The 13651-nt window shown below is 42.6% G+C and overlaps 1 protein-coding gene across 1 annotated transcript in view; it reads right to left on the reverse strand.

Moving 5' to 3' along the window:
- Nucleotides 1-13651, reverse strand: part of LOC122540190 (dynein axonemal heavy chain 6-like) — a 472579-nt gene that overhangs the window by 435960 nt on the left and 22968 nt on the right. Inside the window, exon 3 of the mRNA XM_043675544.1 lies at nt 6371-6498. Coding sequence (XP_043531479.1) covers nt 6371-6498 — 128 coding nt within the window. The remainder of the gene's footprint in view (nt 1-6370; nt 6499-13651) is intronic.

A 13651-nucleotide genomic window follows, 5' to 3' on the forward strand; every position in this document is an offset into this window, starting at 1 on the left:
CACTGTGATTTTGTGTGGCCCACTTTATTACAATGAAACACCGGAGCCTTTTAACTTTTTTGTCCTCCTCAAGGGGTTCTTTTTTACCCTGTGATAAGTTATCCTCATGATCTTCACTGAGATCTACCCTTCTTTTTCCACGTGAGGATTTCTCTTTGCCCTCAATTTCTATCCTTCAGGGACTGAAATTGATTCTGGAAACCAAACCATGTTTTATAGATCAGCTCATAATCATCAGCCACCTCAGCTGTTAACCTTGTTGTTTTAACTCTCTGCTCTTCCACATGAGTTCCACTACTTCAGGCAGTGAAGTTTTGAATTCCTCCAAAATAAGTACCTCTCTAAAGGCATCATAGGTTTGCTCAATTTTTAAAGTTCTTATCCATCTATCAAAATTACTCTGTTTGATCCTTTCAAACTCAATATAGGTTCAATTAGATTCCTGAAACGTTGTCTATAGGCTTCTGGTACAAGCTCATATGCAGTTAAAATGGCTTTTTTCACCTCCTCATTATCCCCAGATACCTCCTCTGAGAGGGATGCGAATACCTCACTCGCCTTACCGACAAGTTTCATTTGGATCAACAAAACACACATTGCTACTGGTCACTGCACTTGTTTAGCCACCTTTTCAAATGAGATGAAAAAGGCTTCTACGTTCTTCTCATCAAATTTAGGTCATGCTTGAACATACTTAAATAGTTTCTCACTAGGCTTCTGACTACCAGGGGCTTGCTCATCATCACTCTCTTCCTCACTAAGCCCACCCTGAGCCTTTATCTCCAGCCTTTTATGCTGACTTTCCTTAAGTGTCAATTTTTGAAGTTCAAAAGCTCTCTCTTTTTTTCTTTCTCCTCTGCTGCTGTCTCCTTTTGTCTCAGTTCTGCTGCTCTCTCTTTTTCTCTCTGTTTTGCTTTTAATCGTAACTCAAACTGTTTCATTTCTGCTGCCCTTTCCTTACCTCTCGCCTCTAACTCAAGTTGCTTCATTTGCAATTGAATTCTTGCCATCTCTATAGATTCTGATGATTTCTCCAACAAGTTTAATTGCTGAGCTGCTGCTGTAATTACCTCTCCTTTCCTCACAGAAGCAGGCAGTTCCAATTCCAGCTTCTCTGCCAATTCCTGCAGTTTGGTCTTATTCACCTTTTGCAAAACTTCCAAAGTCACCGCATCCACTTCCAGAAAACGTTTGGCGACTGAAAGAGCCATTACTATCCCAAGCTTTGTCTACCCAACCAAACCAATGCCCGAAATAAAGACACTAGCACCTACCACTCACTGTTTAAAATCCCGCAAAAAGCCCCAAATCTGTTATGGACTAAGTCAGGCCACTCAAAACATTCTTGAGCAGATAACCCAGACCATAACTTTGCAATTTGTTTCAAAAAGTGTACAGTGAAAATTACCCGACGTAAGTTAGCGAGGTTAACTGACAGGTTTTAAAACAGACAAAAATGTATTCACAATGAAACACAATGAACAGAAAAATGAACCCCTACAGAACTCAGTCTATCCAAACGAGACTTAATTATGCTGTTCCAAATATACACAACAGTCCCAATAAGCAAACCCCCTTAAAACATAGTAGAAAAAAGGAACAAATACTTACAGGTTGAAGTTAGAAGTGCAGAAAGAGTTTCCACACAGCTCACTGTTGAACTCCTAACTAGTCTGGACTGAACTGCTCATCTAGAGAGCTGACCACTCCATTATACAGGTCACTTCTAAAACATGACCACTTTGGCCTGACGTTTCATCTGTTTACATATAAACAAAAAGGTCTCTCAATACCCTTTAATCTCTATACCAAACCAGTCTAATCGGATCCAAAAACAGTTTACGACCCCGCTGGGAAAAAAACAAGAACACATTATCCTTGAGGAACGGAACAGCTTTTAGAAAAAAGGGACCAGCATTGTGACACATGTCTTACTAACCAGCAGATCACATACCCAACTGACCATAAACCGATCACATGTCTTACTACCCAGCAGATCACATATCCAACTGACCATAAACCGTTCGCATGTCTTACTAACCAGCAGATCACATATCCAACTGACCATAAACCGATCGCATGTCTTACTAACCAGCAGATCACATATCCAACTGACCATAAACAGATCGCATGTCTTACTAACCAGCAAATCACATACCCAACTGACCATAAACTGATCGCATGTCTTACTAACCAGCAGATCACATATCCAACTGACCATAAACTGATCGCGCCTTACGAACCATCAGATCCCATATCCATAAATACCATGAAAAATAGGAACAGGAATAGGCCCCTTGGCCCACTCAGTTTCCCTCACCACTCAAAAAAATCATGGTTGATCTAACATTGCTCACATCCACTTCCCTATGATAACCTTTGATTCTCTTGCTGATCAAAAATCTATTTATCTCAGCCTTAAATATACACAAAAACTCTGTCTACACAGCTTTCTGTGGCAAAGTGTTCCAAAGACACACAATTCTCTGAGAGAAGAAACTCCTCCCCATCTCAGTCTTAAATTGACATCCCTGAACATGAAGCACCCATGAGCCCATGAGCCCAGCCTGGAGCCCAGTTACAAGTGGAGTTCCGCAGGGATCAGTTCTGGGTCCTCTGCTGTTCGTAATTTTTATTAATGACTTGGATGAGGGAGTCGAAGGGTGGGTCAGTAAATTTGCAGATCATACGAAGATTGGTGGAGTTGTGGATAGTGAGGAGGGTTCTTGTCGGCTGCAAAGGGACTTGGATATGATGCAGAGCTGAGCTGAGGAGTGGCAGATGGAGTTCAACACTGTCCTGCTGCGCTTGGAAATTCAGCTTTCTCCATGAAACCAATCTATTGGCCTAATGGGTTCTGTTTAGCTGTCAATAAACAACTCTGTGGCAGTATTGAAAATAAATGATCTGGGATGACAGCCAGTATCATCATTGTGCTCACAGGATATGGCGCCTAGACAAAAGGCTTGCAGTCCAGAGGAAATTCTAAATAAAACTTCTAACTTCTGTCTGTGCATACTGATCAACTCTAATGCGGTCTTCTGATCTATCTAACTTCACCCTCATCTAACATCTCTTCATCTCCCGCTCAGTCAGTCGCTCCCCTTTCTATCCTCTCTCAGTTTATCCCCCTTCACTCTTTACCGAGAGAGTGGTGGGGGCATGGAATGCGCTGCCTGTGGGAGTGGTAGAGTCAGAATCTTTGGTGACCTTTAAGCAGCAATTGGATAGGTACATGGATGGGTGCTTAAGCTAGGACAAATGTTCGGCACAACATCGTGGGCCGAAGGGCCTGTTCTGTGCTGTATTGTTCTATGTTCTATGTTCTATGAACAGATCCCAAATCTCATGGGCTATCAGATCATACATCAGACTGCTCGTGGACAGATCCCAAGTCTCATGGATGATCAGATCACATATCTGACTGCCCATGAACAGATCACATGTCTCACTAAGCCATCAACCTCATGTTCAACTAATTGCCACTCTAATATCTAACTGGCCAGCTGATCACATGCCCCACTGAAAATCAGATTTCAAGCCTCACTAGCAATTAGATCTCAGGACCAATCAATCATCTGATCTTGTGCTGATTAACTATCACCATCCTCATGTGCAACTAACCATCAGATCCCTTACCCAGCTGATAATCAGATCAAATCTCATATCTATCTGACCATGTGTTACAGACCATGCCAGACCACCTCAAATCATTTCAAGAAGGTAGCCCTGAGCCTAACTTTGCTAGTTGTTTTAAGCAGGTGTCAGTGGGTATTCTAGGAGTGATGCAGCTGGTTGAACCATGTAGTTTTAAACAATACAAAATTTATTTACAAGATTGCTGAATACAACATGAACAACAGAAAACAGGATACTGAATAACTTAACCTCTCCGAAAACCCAACAGATCATCCCAGCTTAATAATGCTGTTCCAAATACTTGCAACAATCCCCATAAATTCCACTTGGTACAAAAGGTAAAATCAAACACACATTCTTGCAGGACAGAAGTCAGAGAGACAATACCAGCTTGGACCTGCTTCTTTGGGTCAGGCAGCTCTTTTTTTCACGCACTACTGCTAAAAACAAATCAAACCAGAGAAAAGCTGAGCTGGGAGAACTGGCCACACCCCTTTCATTGTGCAAGTGGTTTTCATAAAACTTGAAAGATTTTTGCCTGAGGCAGTATCTGTTAGCTATTATCAACTTGGTAAAAACAATGACTGCAGATGCTGGAAACCAGATTTTGGATTAGTGGTGCTGGAAGAGCACAGCAGTTCAGGCAGCATCCGAGGAGCAGCAAAATCGACGTTTCGGGCAAAAGCCCTTCATCAGGAATAAAGGCAGAGAACCTGAAGTGTGGAGAGATAAGCTAGAGGAGGGGAAAACTCTTCACCTCCAGACTTTTCAGAGTCTGTGTCGGTTATGACCTCTCTGAAAAAAACCAAGGACTGCATAACCTTGTTAAAGGAATGGCTTTGTCAACCATCAGATCTCATGTCTGAGTGACCATCAGCAGATCTTTTTTCTGATGGTCCATCAGTTGTTGTATCTCACAGAGCATTAGCTCTCATGACTCATTGGCCATCAGGACTTATGTCTGATTGACTATCTGGTCTCATGTGCAACTGACCACCAGATCCCTTACCCAGCTGATGAGTTGATCACATGTCTCACTGGCCATCAAATCTCATATCTAGCTGACCATCGCCATCATGTCACATTGACATCAATGCTCATGTCGACCTATCACTCTCACAGCTGACCATCAGCTCTCATTAACCATCTGAATTTGATTCTAGATTGTACAACAAAAGAGGTATTCTAAAAGAGAAAATGGAGAGGGGCAACTAGACAGGGGTGTCCTTGTACAGCAGTCACTGAAAGTAAGCAGGCAGATGCAGCAGATAGTGAAGAAAGAAAAATGGTATGTTGGCAGAAAAGTGGCAGATGGACAATGTGGAAAAGTGTCAGGTAATGCACTTTGGTAAGAAGAATTGAGCCGTAGTCTATTTTCAGAATAGGGAAAAGCTCTGGAAATCTGAAGCACAAAAGGACATGGAAGTTCCAGTTCCGTATTCTCTTAAAGTTAGCATGGTGGTTCAGTTGGCAATTAGAAAAGCAAATACAATGTTGGCATTCACTTCAAGAGGGCTACAATACTTATGAAGAAATGTACTGCTGAGGCCATACAAGGCTCTGGTGAGACCGCATTTAGAATATTGTGAGCAGTTTCGGACCCCTTTTCTAAGGAAGGGATTGAAGGGAGGTTTTGGAGAGGATCCAGAGGGAATTTACATGCATGATCCCAGGGATGAAGGGTTTGTCATATGAGGAGCAGTTGAGGACTCCAGTTCTGTACTCAATGGATTTTGAAAGGACAAGGGAAAATCTGAATTGAAACTTACAGAAATCTGAGAGGCCTGAAAAGAATAGATGGGGAGAAAATGTTTCCACTAGTAGGGGAGACCAGGACCTGAGGGTGCAGCATTAGAGTGAAGGAACAACCGTTTAGAACTGAGAAAAGGACAAATTTCTTCAGCCAGAGGGTGGTGAATCTGTGGAACTCATTACTGCAGAAGATTGTGAAGGCCAAGTCATTGAGTCATATTTAAGGCAGAGCTAGATCGGTTCTTGATTTGTAAACAGATTAAAGATTATGGGGAGAAGGCAGGAGAATGGGATTGAGAAACACATCAGCAATGATGGGCCAACTGGCCTAATTCTACCCTTGTACCTTATGATCTTCAGAGCAATACAATTTGAGTATAGGAGCAGGAGTATCTTGCTGCAATCGTATAGGGCCTTGGTGAGACCACACCTGGAGTGTTGTGTACAGTTTTGGCTTCCTTCCTGAGGAAGGCTATGGTGGGAGTGCAATGAAGGTTTACCAGATTGATAGCTGGGATAGCAGGATGGAAGTGGGAGCAGGGACTAGATCAGTTAGGGTTATATTCATTGAAATTGAGATATGAAGTGGAATATCATGTAATATTCTAACAGGACTACACTAGTAAACACAGGAAGGATATTTCCAATGGCCTATCAGCCCAGGACTAGGGGTCATTGTTTAAGAATATAGGTAGGCTATTTTGGGCTGAGATGAAGAGAGATTTCTTCACCCGGAAAATCGTGAACTTATTGAATGTTCTTCCACAGAAAGTGGTTGAGGCCAAACATTGAATGCTTTCAAAAATGGGTTGGATATAGTTCTTTGGACTGAATGGATCAAAGGGTATGGGGAAAAGTAGGAACGGGAGACTGAATTGGGAGATCAGCCCATGAACAAGTTTAATGAATGGCACAGCAGCATTGTGCCCTTATTTTCTATATTTTTATGTTCCATGGGATGGACTTGATGTTTGCTTACCTTAATGTTTTGATCTGCATGCTTCTTTAATCGTGGTCCATGGCTTGGTAATTCTGTAGGCCAGCCAAGTGCATTCCGTAGCCTCAGGATATGATGCAGGGCACCATCATCATATTCATCCTCTAGTGCTGATTGAAAGAGTACAGCATCAGGATCATACATCAAACTAGATTCACCAGAGAAAAAGAATAACAACGTCCATAGCTTTTATTCCTGATGAAGGGTTTTTGCCCGAAACGTTGATTTTGCCTGTCCTCGGATGCTGCCTGAATTGCTGTGCTCTTCCAGCACCACTAATCCAGAATCTGGTTTCCAGCATCTGCAGTCATTGTTTTTACCTAGATGTTGCACAATGTTTGGGAAACCCACACAAGGGATGACTCCATCAAGGATAGAAAGGGTGAAAGAAAAGACAAGGTAAATGAGGAAGTAGTGATCAGCATTATAATTAGGATTAACACAGAAGGGAGGCTGTTCAGCCCTTTGTACCTAGAGTAGTTATTTTAAAAACTATCCATTTAGTTATCCTCCCTTGCCCTTTCCCCAAAACACTGCATTTTCCCCTCCAGCTATTTATCCAATTGCATTGAGAAAGAGTGATTGAATCTGCTGCATGAACTGGTCAGGCTGTGCATTCCAGATCCAAACAGCTAACAGCTGGAAAATCTGATTTTAAAGAATGATGCCTCGAAAAGGGAGAGAAGAAAGAAGGAATCTATCGCAGAAATGCACAATTTTGAATTTTTTTATCCGTTAATATGCTGTGGCATTGCTGGAGTTATACTGCTGTTACAATATAACAGCATAGATTAACACACATTACAAATAGCAAACCAAAAATGTTGATAAAAGCAAATTACTGCGGATGCTGGAATCTGAAACCAAAAGAGAAAATGCTGGAAAATCTCAGCAGGTCTGGCAGCATCTGTAAGGAGAGAAAAGAGCTGACATTTCAAGTCTAACTGACCCTTTGTCAAAGCTCAGTTAGACTCAAAACATCAGCTCTTTTCTCTCCTCAAAAATGTTGATGATTTGTTAAGCTGAATGTACAAATAACAGGAAAAGTTCAATTATAATGGATGGAAGATTATTGTGGATATATAGGAATGTAAGTACAGGTTAAATCTCAATCAACGACATTCTTTTTCGTAGAACCCCTACAATGTGGAAATAGGCCATTTGGCCCATTGGGTCTATACCAAGCCTCCAAAGAACATCCCACCCCCCATTACCCTATAACTCTCCATTCCCTATGACTGACCCACCTAGCCTGTACATACTTGGATTGTGGGAGGAAACCCACGCAGATGCCGGGAGAATGTGCAAATTCCACACAGACAGTCATCCAAGGCTGGAATCAAACTTGGAGCTGTGCAACAGCAGTACTGACCACTGAACCATCGTGCTACCCACGAATGGCAGAACAGGCTCAAAGGGCTAAGTGGCCAACTCTTGTTTACATGTTCCTATAAAAGAACACCTGGCTTTTTCCTGTGAAATTCTGGGGATAATGGTAATGTAGATAACAAGTTTTAATTTCAATGTATAATCATACTCAAACTATTGGGCAACATCAAGGTCACACGGATTGAAATAAGTTTCTTCATACCCTAGGAATAAACACATGCCACTTTTTCAGAACTTAATTTGCTTTCATTTAGTGGTGCTTGAAAAAACTCCATGAAGGCCTGAATCCATCACCAGGTCACCCTTGATTTCCATGTGAATAGTACACTGACACTGACCCATTGAGCTTAGAGCTGGCTCCTAAAGTGAGCATAACCCCTGAGACTCCTGCTCATATCTGTCAGCCAGGACTCCCTCACTGTCCCAGGTTAACAGACCCAATCAGGGACCTCATATTCTATGAGATCCACCTAGCTGACATCATTCCAATCACTACAGTTTTTGCCTTTTTTTTGTTAGTTTATTTTTAGGCTGTTGGCACTACTGGCCAGATTAGCATTTATTGCCTATCTCTAACTGTCCTGGTGGCGATGAGCTGCCTTCTTGAAGTGCTGCAGTTGTTGGAATGTAGGTACACCCGCGGTGCTACTCGGAAGGCAGTTGCAGGATTTTGACATAGCGACAGTGAAGGAACAGTGATGTAGTTCCAAGTCATCATGGCAGCTTGGAAATGAACTTGCAAGTGATGGTGCTGCCATGCATCAGCTGTCCTTGTCCTTCCAGATGGTACAGATTACAGATTTGTAAAGTGCTACCAAATTAGTCTTGGTGAGTTTCTGCAGTGTAACCTGTAGATGGTACATGTTGCTGCTGCTCTGCAGCTATGTTTGAGAGAGTGAATGTTCAAAGTGGTGGATGGATGCTGATCAAACGGGCTGCTTTGTCCTAGATGGCGTCAAGTTTCTTGAGTGTCCTTATAGCTTTACTGATTCAGGTAAGTGGGAAGTATTTCATCCCATTCTTGACTGTGTCCTTTAAATAATCAGGAGGTGAGTTACTCCTCACAATATTCTCATCCTGTGATTTGCTCTTCTGGGCAGTATTTTTATGGCTGATGCAATTAAGATTCTGGTCAATGGCACAATATCGATGATGGTAATGCCATTAAAAGCCAAAGGTCGATGATTAGATTTGCTTTTGTTGAAGATGACCTGACAACCGCCTCAAGCATGAATGTTGCCGAGGTCTTGCTACATTTGCTCAAAAATGCTTCAGCATCTAAGGAGCTTCAAATGATACTGAACAGTGTATGATTAACATTGACCTCAACCCTACAGAGTTTCCACAATCCTCATGAGCTTCAATCTGATTAGGGCACCTTGTTGCTACACAATTAAATGATGCAATCCCTCCCACCTCATCTGTGGAATTTGTTCTTGGTGAAACAAAGGCTTTGCTGAGTTTGGCTCTGAGTAGCATGGGCATAACTAAACCTGTGTGTTAGTGAGCAGAGAAATGCTGAGTAAGTGTCACATTATTGTACTGTCACTCTCCATCATTTTGCTGATGATTGACAGTAGTCTTTCAGGACGGTAATTGGCTAGGTAAGATTGGTCCGACTTCTTATGGAAGGATATATGTTAACAATTTTCATATTGTAGTTAAACGTAGATGAACTGTAACAGTTTGGTCAAAGGAGTGGCTAGTTCCGGAGCACAAGTTTTCAGTAATACTTGTGGGAATTGGAATGAAGATGGGCGATGAAGTAAGGTAAGTGAGGTGAAGAGCCTACATTCAGAGAAAGGTTGTCATTACATTAATAGCATTTTCTGTTTGAGAAGGATTACACCCAAAACGTTGACTTCTCCACATCCTGATGTTGCCTGGCTTGCTGTGTTCTTCCAGCCTCCTACTTGTCTACTTTGGAGCCCAGCATCAGTAGGTTTTTTTTTGTCTCTAATTAGGTTAAAAGCAGCTGAATTTACTGAAGAAAGGCATAAGTAATGAAAATGACTTTGCAAGTCACAACAGGCAAGTGTAGCTTATCCTTTTCCCTGAATAGATGGGACCAGAGAACAGCTTTGCAATAGTGCTACTGTTATCACCTTCAGTTCATTTGGACACCATCTTACATCTGGAACAACATGTTAGACTTGTCACAATCTATAACTGAGCAACACTGGGCAAGAGATAGATAGTGATGGATATATGTTTGCTCGCTGAGCTGGAAGGTTTGTTTCAGACGTTTTGTCACCATACTAGGTAACATCATCAGTGAGCCTCCGGTGAAGCATTGCTGTTAGTGACCTGGTTTCTATTTATATGTTTAAGTTTCCTTGGGTTGGTGACATCATTTACTGTGGTGATGTCATTTCCTGTTCTTTTTCTCAGAGGATGGTAAATGGGGTCCAAGTCAATGTGCTTGGTCATGGAGTTCCAGTTGGAATGGTATGCTTCTAGGAATTCTCATGCATGTCTCTGTTTGGCTTGTCCTCGGATGAATGTGTTGTCCCAGTGGAAGTGACGCCCTTCCTCATCTGTTTGTAAGGATATTAGTGAGAGTTGGTCATGGCTTTTTGTGGCTAGTTGATGTTCATGTATCCTGGTGACTAGTTTTCTGCCTGTTTGTCCAATGTAGTGTTTGTTACAGTTCTTACAAGGTATTTTGTAAATGACATTAGTTTTGCTTGTTGTCTGTATAGGGTCTTTCAAGTTCATTAGCTGCTGTTTTAGTGTGTTGGTGGGTTTGTGGGCTACCATGATGCTAAGGGGGTCTGAGTAGTCTGGCAGTGTGGTGCCAGAAAGCACAGCAGGTCAGGCAGTATCCAAGGAGCAGGAGAATCAATGTTTCGGGCATAAGCCCTTAATAAGGAATGAGGTCATTCCTAATAGAACATAGAAAGAAAAAAATAGAACATAGAAAAAATACAGCGCAGTACAGGCCCTTTGGCCCTCGATGTTGCGCCGATCCAAGCCCACCTAACCTACACTAGCCCACTATCCTCCATATGCCTATCCAATGCCCATTTAAATGCCCATAAAGAGGGAGAGTCCACCACTGCTACTGGCAGGGCATTCCATGAACTCACGACTCGCTGAGTAAAGAATCTACCCCTAACATCTGTCCTATACCTACCACCCCTTAATTTAAAGCTATGCCCCTTCGTAATAGCTGACTCCATACATGGAAAAAGGTTCTCATGGTCAACCCTATCTAAACCCCTAATCATCTTGTACCATCTAATGAAGAACTTATGCCTGAAACGTCATTTCTCCTGCTCCTCGGATGCTGCCTGACCTGCTGTGCTTTTCCGTCACCATACTCTCGACTTTAATCTCCAGCATCTGCAGTCCTCACTTTCTGCTAAGTAGTCTGGCAGTCATTTCTGAGAAGTCTTTGATGTAGGGGAGAGTGGCTAGGGTTTCTGGATGCGTTTTTGGACAAATCTTCTCAAAACTCGCAGATAGATGGTGAGTTTGCTGAACTCCAACATGGCTGAACAGCCTCAGAAGGGGCCAATTTAAAATGTAAGAGGGTTGTAACAGCAGTGTATTCTTTTGAGTGTGTGGGTAAGGCAAAGGGGGCTAACATTGCAAGATGCTGCACATTTAGTAATTTAAAATCTGTAATAAGACCCAAATCCACAACATCTTCCAGTGCTGTTCCAAATATAGAAACTGACCAAAGTCAGAACAACACTGGAAGCAATCTTTTCCAATGAACCAATTAAAGAAAACGCTTGAGATTGGGAAGGCCAACATTTATTAGTCAGCACTGATTGTCTTTCAGAAGGTGGTGGTAATCCACCTTCTGGAACTGTAGTAGTTCACATTGAGTAAATTTATCCACAGAACTGTTAGGTGGTGAGTTCTGGGCCATGACTCGGTAACAATGCGGGAATAAGGATAAGATTCCAAGTCAGATAGTGTTTAACCTGAATGAAAGCCGACATCCCATTAATCTGCTGCACTTATTGTTCTACGTCAATTCTAAGTGGTAGAGGCATCAACTTTGGACAGTGGTATCAACCCAATTTCCAAGAATACAAAGGGATCTTGTGTCATGGTACATGAATTCAATGAGGTTGGTAGGCAGGCACAGCAAGCAATTAGGCAAATGAACTGTTGTCATTCATTGAAAGGAGAATGGAGCGTAAAAGCAGATACGTTTTACTGCAACTGTACAGGGCATTGGTGAGACCACACCTGGATTACTATGCAGGTGCTTACTACTTAGATCATAGAACAGTACGGCACAATATAGGCGCTTCGGCCCTTGATGTTGTGCTGATCTTTTACCTGACTCTAAGATCAGATTAACCTACATACCCTTCATTGTAGATCTTCCATGTGCCTATCCAAGTGTCACTTAAATGTCCCTAACGTATCTGAATCTACTGCCACTGCTGGCAGTGCATTCCACACACCCACCACTCTCTGTGTAAAGAACTTACCTCTGACATCTCCTATGAACTTTCCTCCAATCACCTTAAAATTATGACCCCTTGTGATAGTCACTTCTGCACTGGGAAAAAGTCTCTGACTATTCACTCTATCTATGCTTCTCATCATTTTGTACACCTCCATCAAGTCACATCTCACCCTTTTACACTCCAATGAGAAAAGCCCTAGCTCCCTCAACCTTTCTCCAATCCAGGCAGAATCCTGGTAAATCTCCGTTGCACCCTTTTTGAAGCTTCCACATATTTCCTATAATGAGGCAACCAAAACTGAACACAGTGTTCCAAGGGTAGTCTAACCAGGACTCTATAAAGCTGCAGCATAACCTTGCGGCTCTGAAACCCAATCCCCTTGCTAATGAAAGTCAACACACCATGCACCTTCTTAACAACCCTATAAACTTGGATGGTAACTTTGAGGGATCCACAGATGTGGACGCCAAGATCTCTCTGTTTCTCCATATTCATCCATAGTCAGTCATCCACTTGAGATTGTCATGGTCAGGGTCTGGGTCCTCCTGTGTGGTGGTCACTTTTACTCATACGGTCATGGTTAGTTGTAGCTGTGTGTTAGTGGCAGGAAGACTAGTAAGGATGAGGTCAAGTTATTTTTTTCTTTTTTGTTATGTCCCTCACCACCTTGTAATTAGATAGATAGTCTACAGAGTGGAAACAGGCCATTCGGCCCAAAATGTTCACACCGACTCTCTGAAGAGTAACCCACCCAGATCCATTTCTCTCTGATTAATGTACCTAACACTATGGGCAATTTAGCATGGCCAATTCACCTAACCTGCACATCTTTTGGATTGTGGGAGGAATTCAGAGCACCCGAGGAAATCCACGCAGACACTAGGAGACGTGCAAAGTCCACACTGTCACCTGAGGAGGGATTGGAACCCAGGTCCCTGGTGCTGTGAGGCAGCAGTGTTAACCACTGAGTCACCATGCCACAGACCCAGTCGAGCAGCTATATCCTTAAGGACTTAGTCATTCAGTCAGCAGTGGTGCTAACATGCCACTCTTGGTGATGGACATTAAAGTTTCCTCCCCAAGGCCCAGTCCATTCCGTGCTGTTGCCACCAATCAATACTTTTCCCAAGTATTGTTTCACTGGCTGATGGAGGGAGGTACAGGTTACTCAGCGTTCCCACGAATACTCATTTGAGCTGCACAGGCCTCTGAGGTCTTTGTGAGGCAGTGACTTACAGAAGCAATCCGCAGCCTAGAGGGAATGTTGGTGCTAATCAGCACGAGGTTTCCTTGCCCATATTTGACCTGATGTCATAAGATTTCATGGGATCCAGAGTCATTGTTGAAGGCACCTAGAGCAACTCCTTCACAACTTTGTACACTAGAAATGGAATAGGACATGCTCAGGGATGGTAATGGTGATGGTGATGTCTAGGACATT

Source organism: Chiloscyllium plagiosum, chromosome 3 (assembly GCF_004010195.1).
Source record: "Chiloscyllium plagiosum isolate BGI_BamShark_2017 chromosome 3, ASM401019v2, whole genome shotgun sequence".
Taxonomy (NCBI): Eukaryota; Metazoa; Chordata; class Chondrichthyes; order Orectolobiformes; family Hemiscylliidae; genus Chiloscyllium; species Chiloscyllium plagiosum.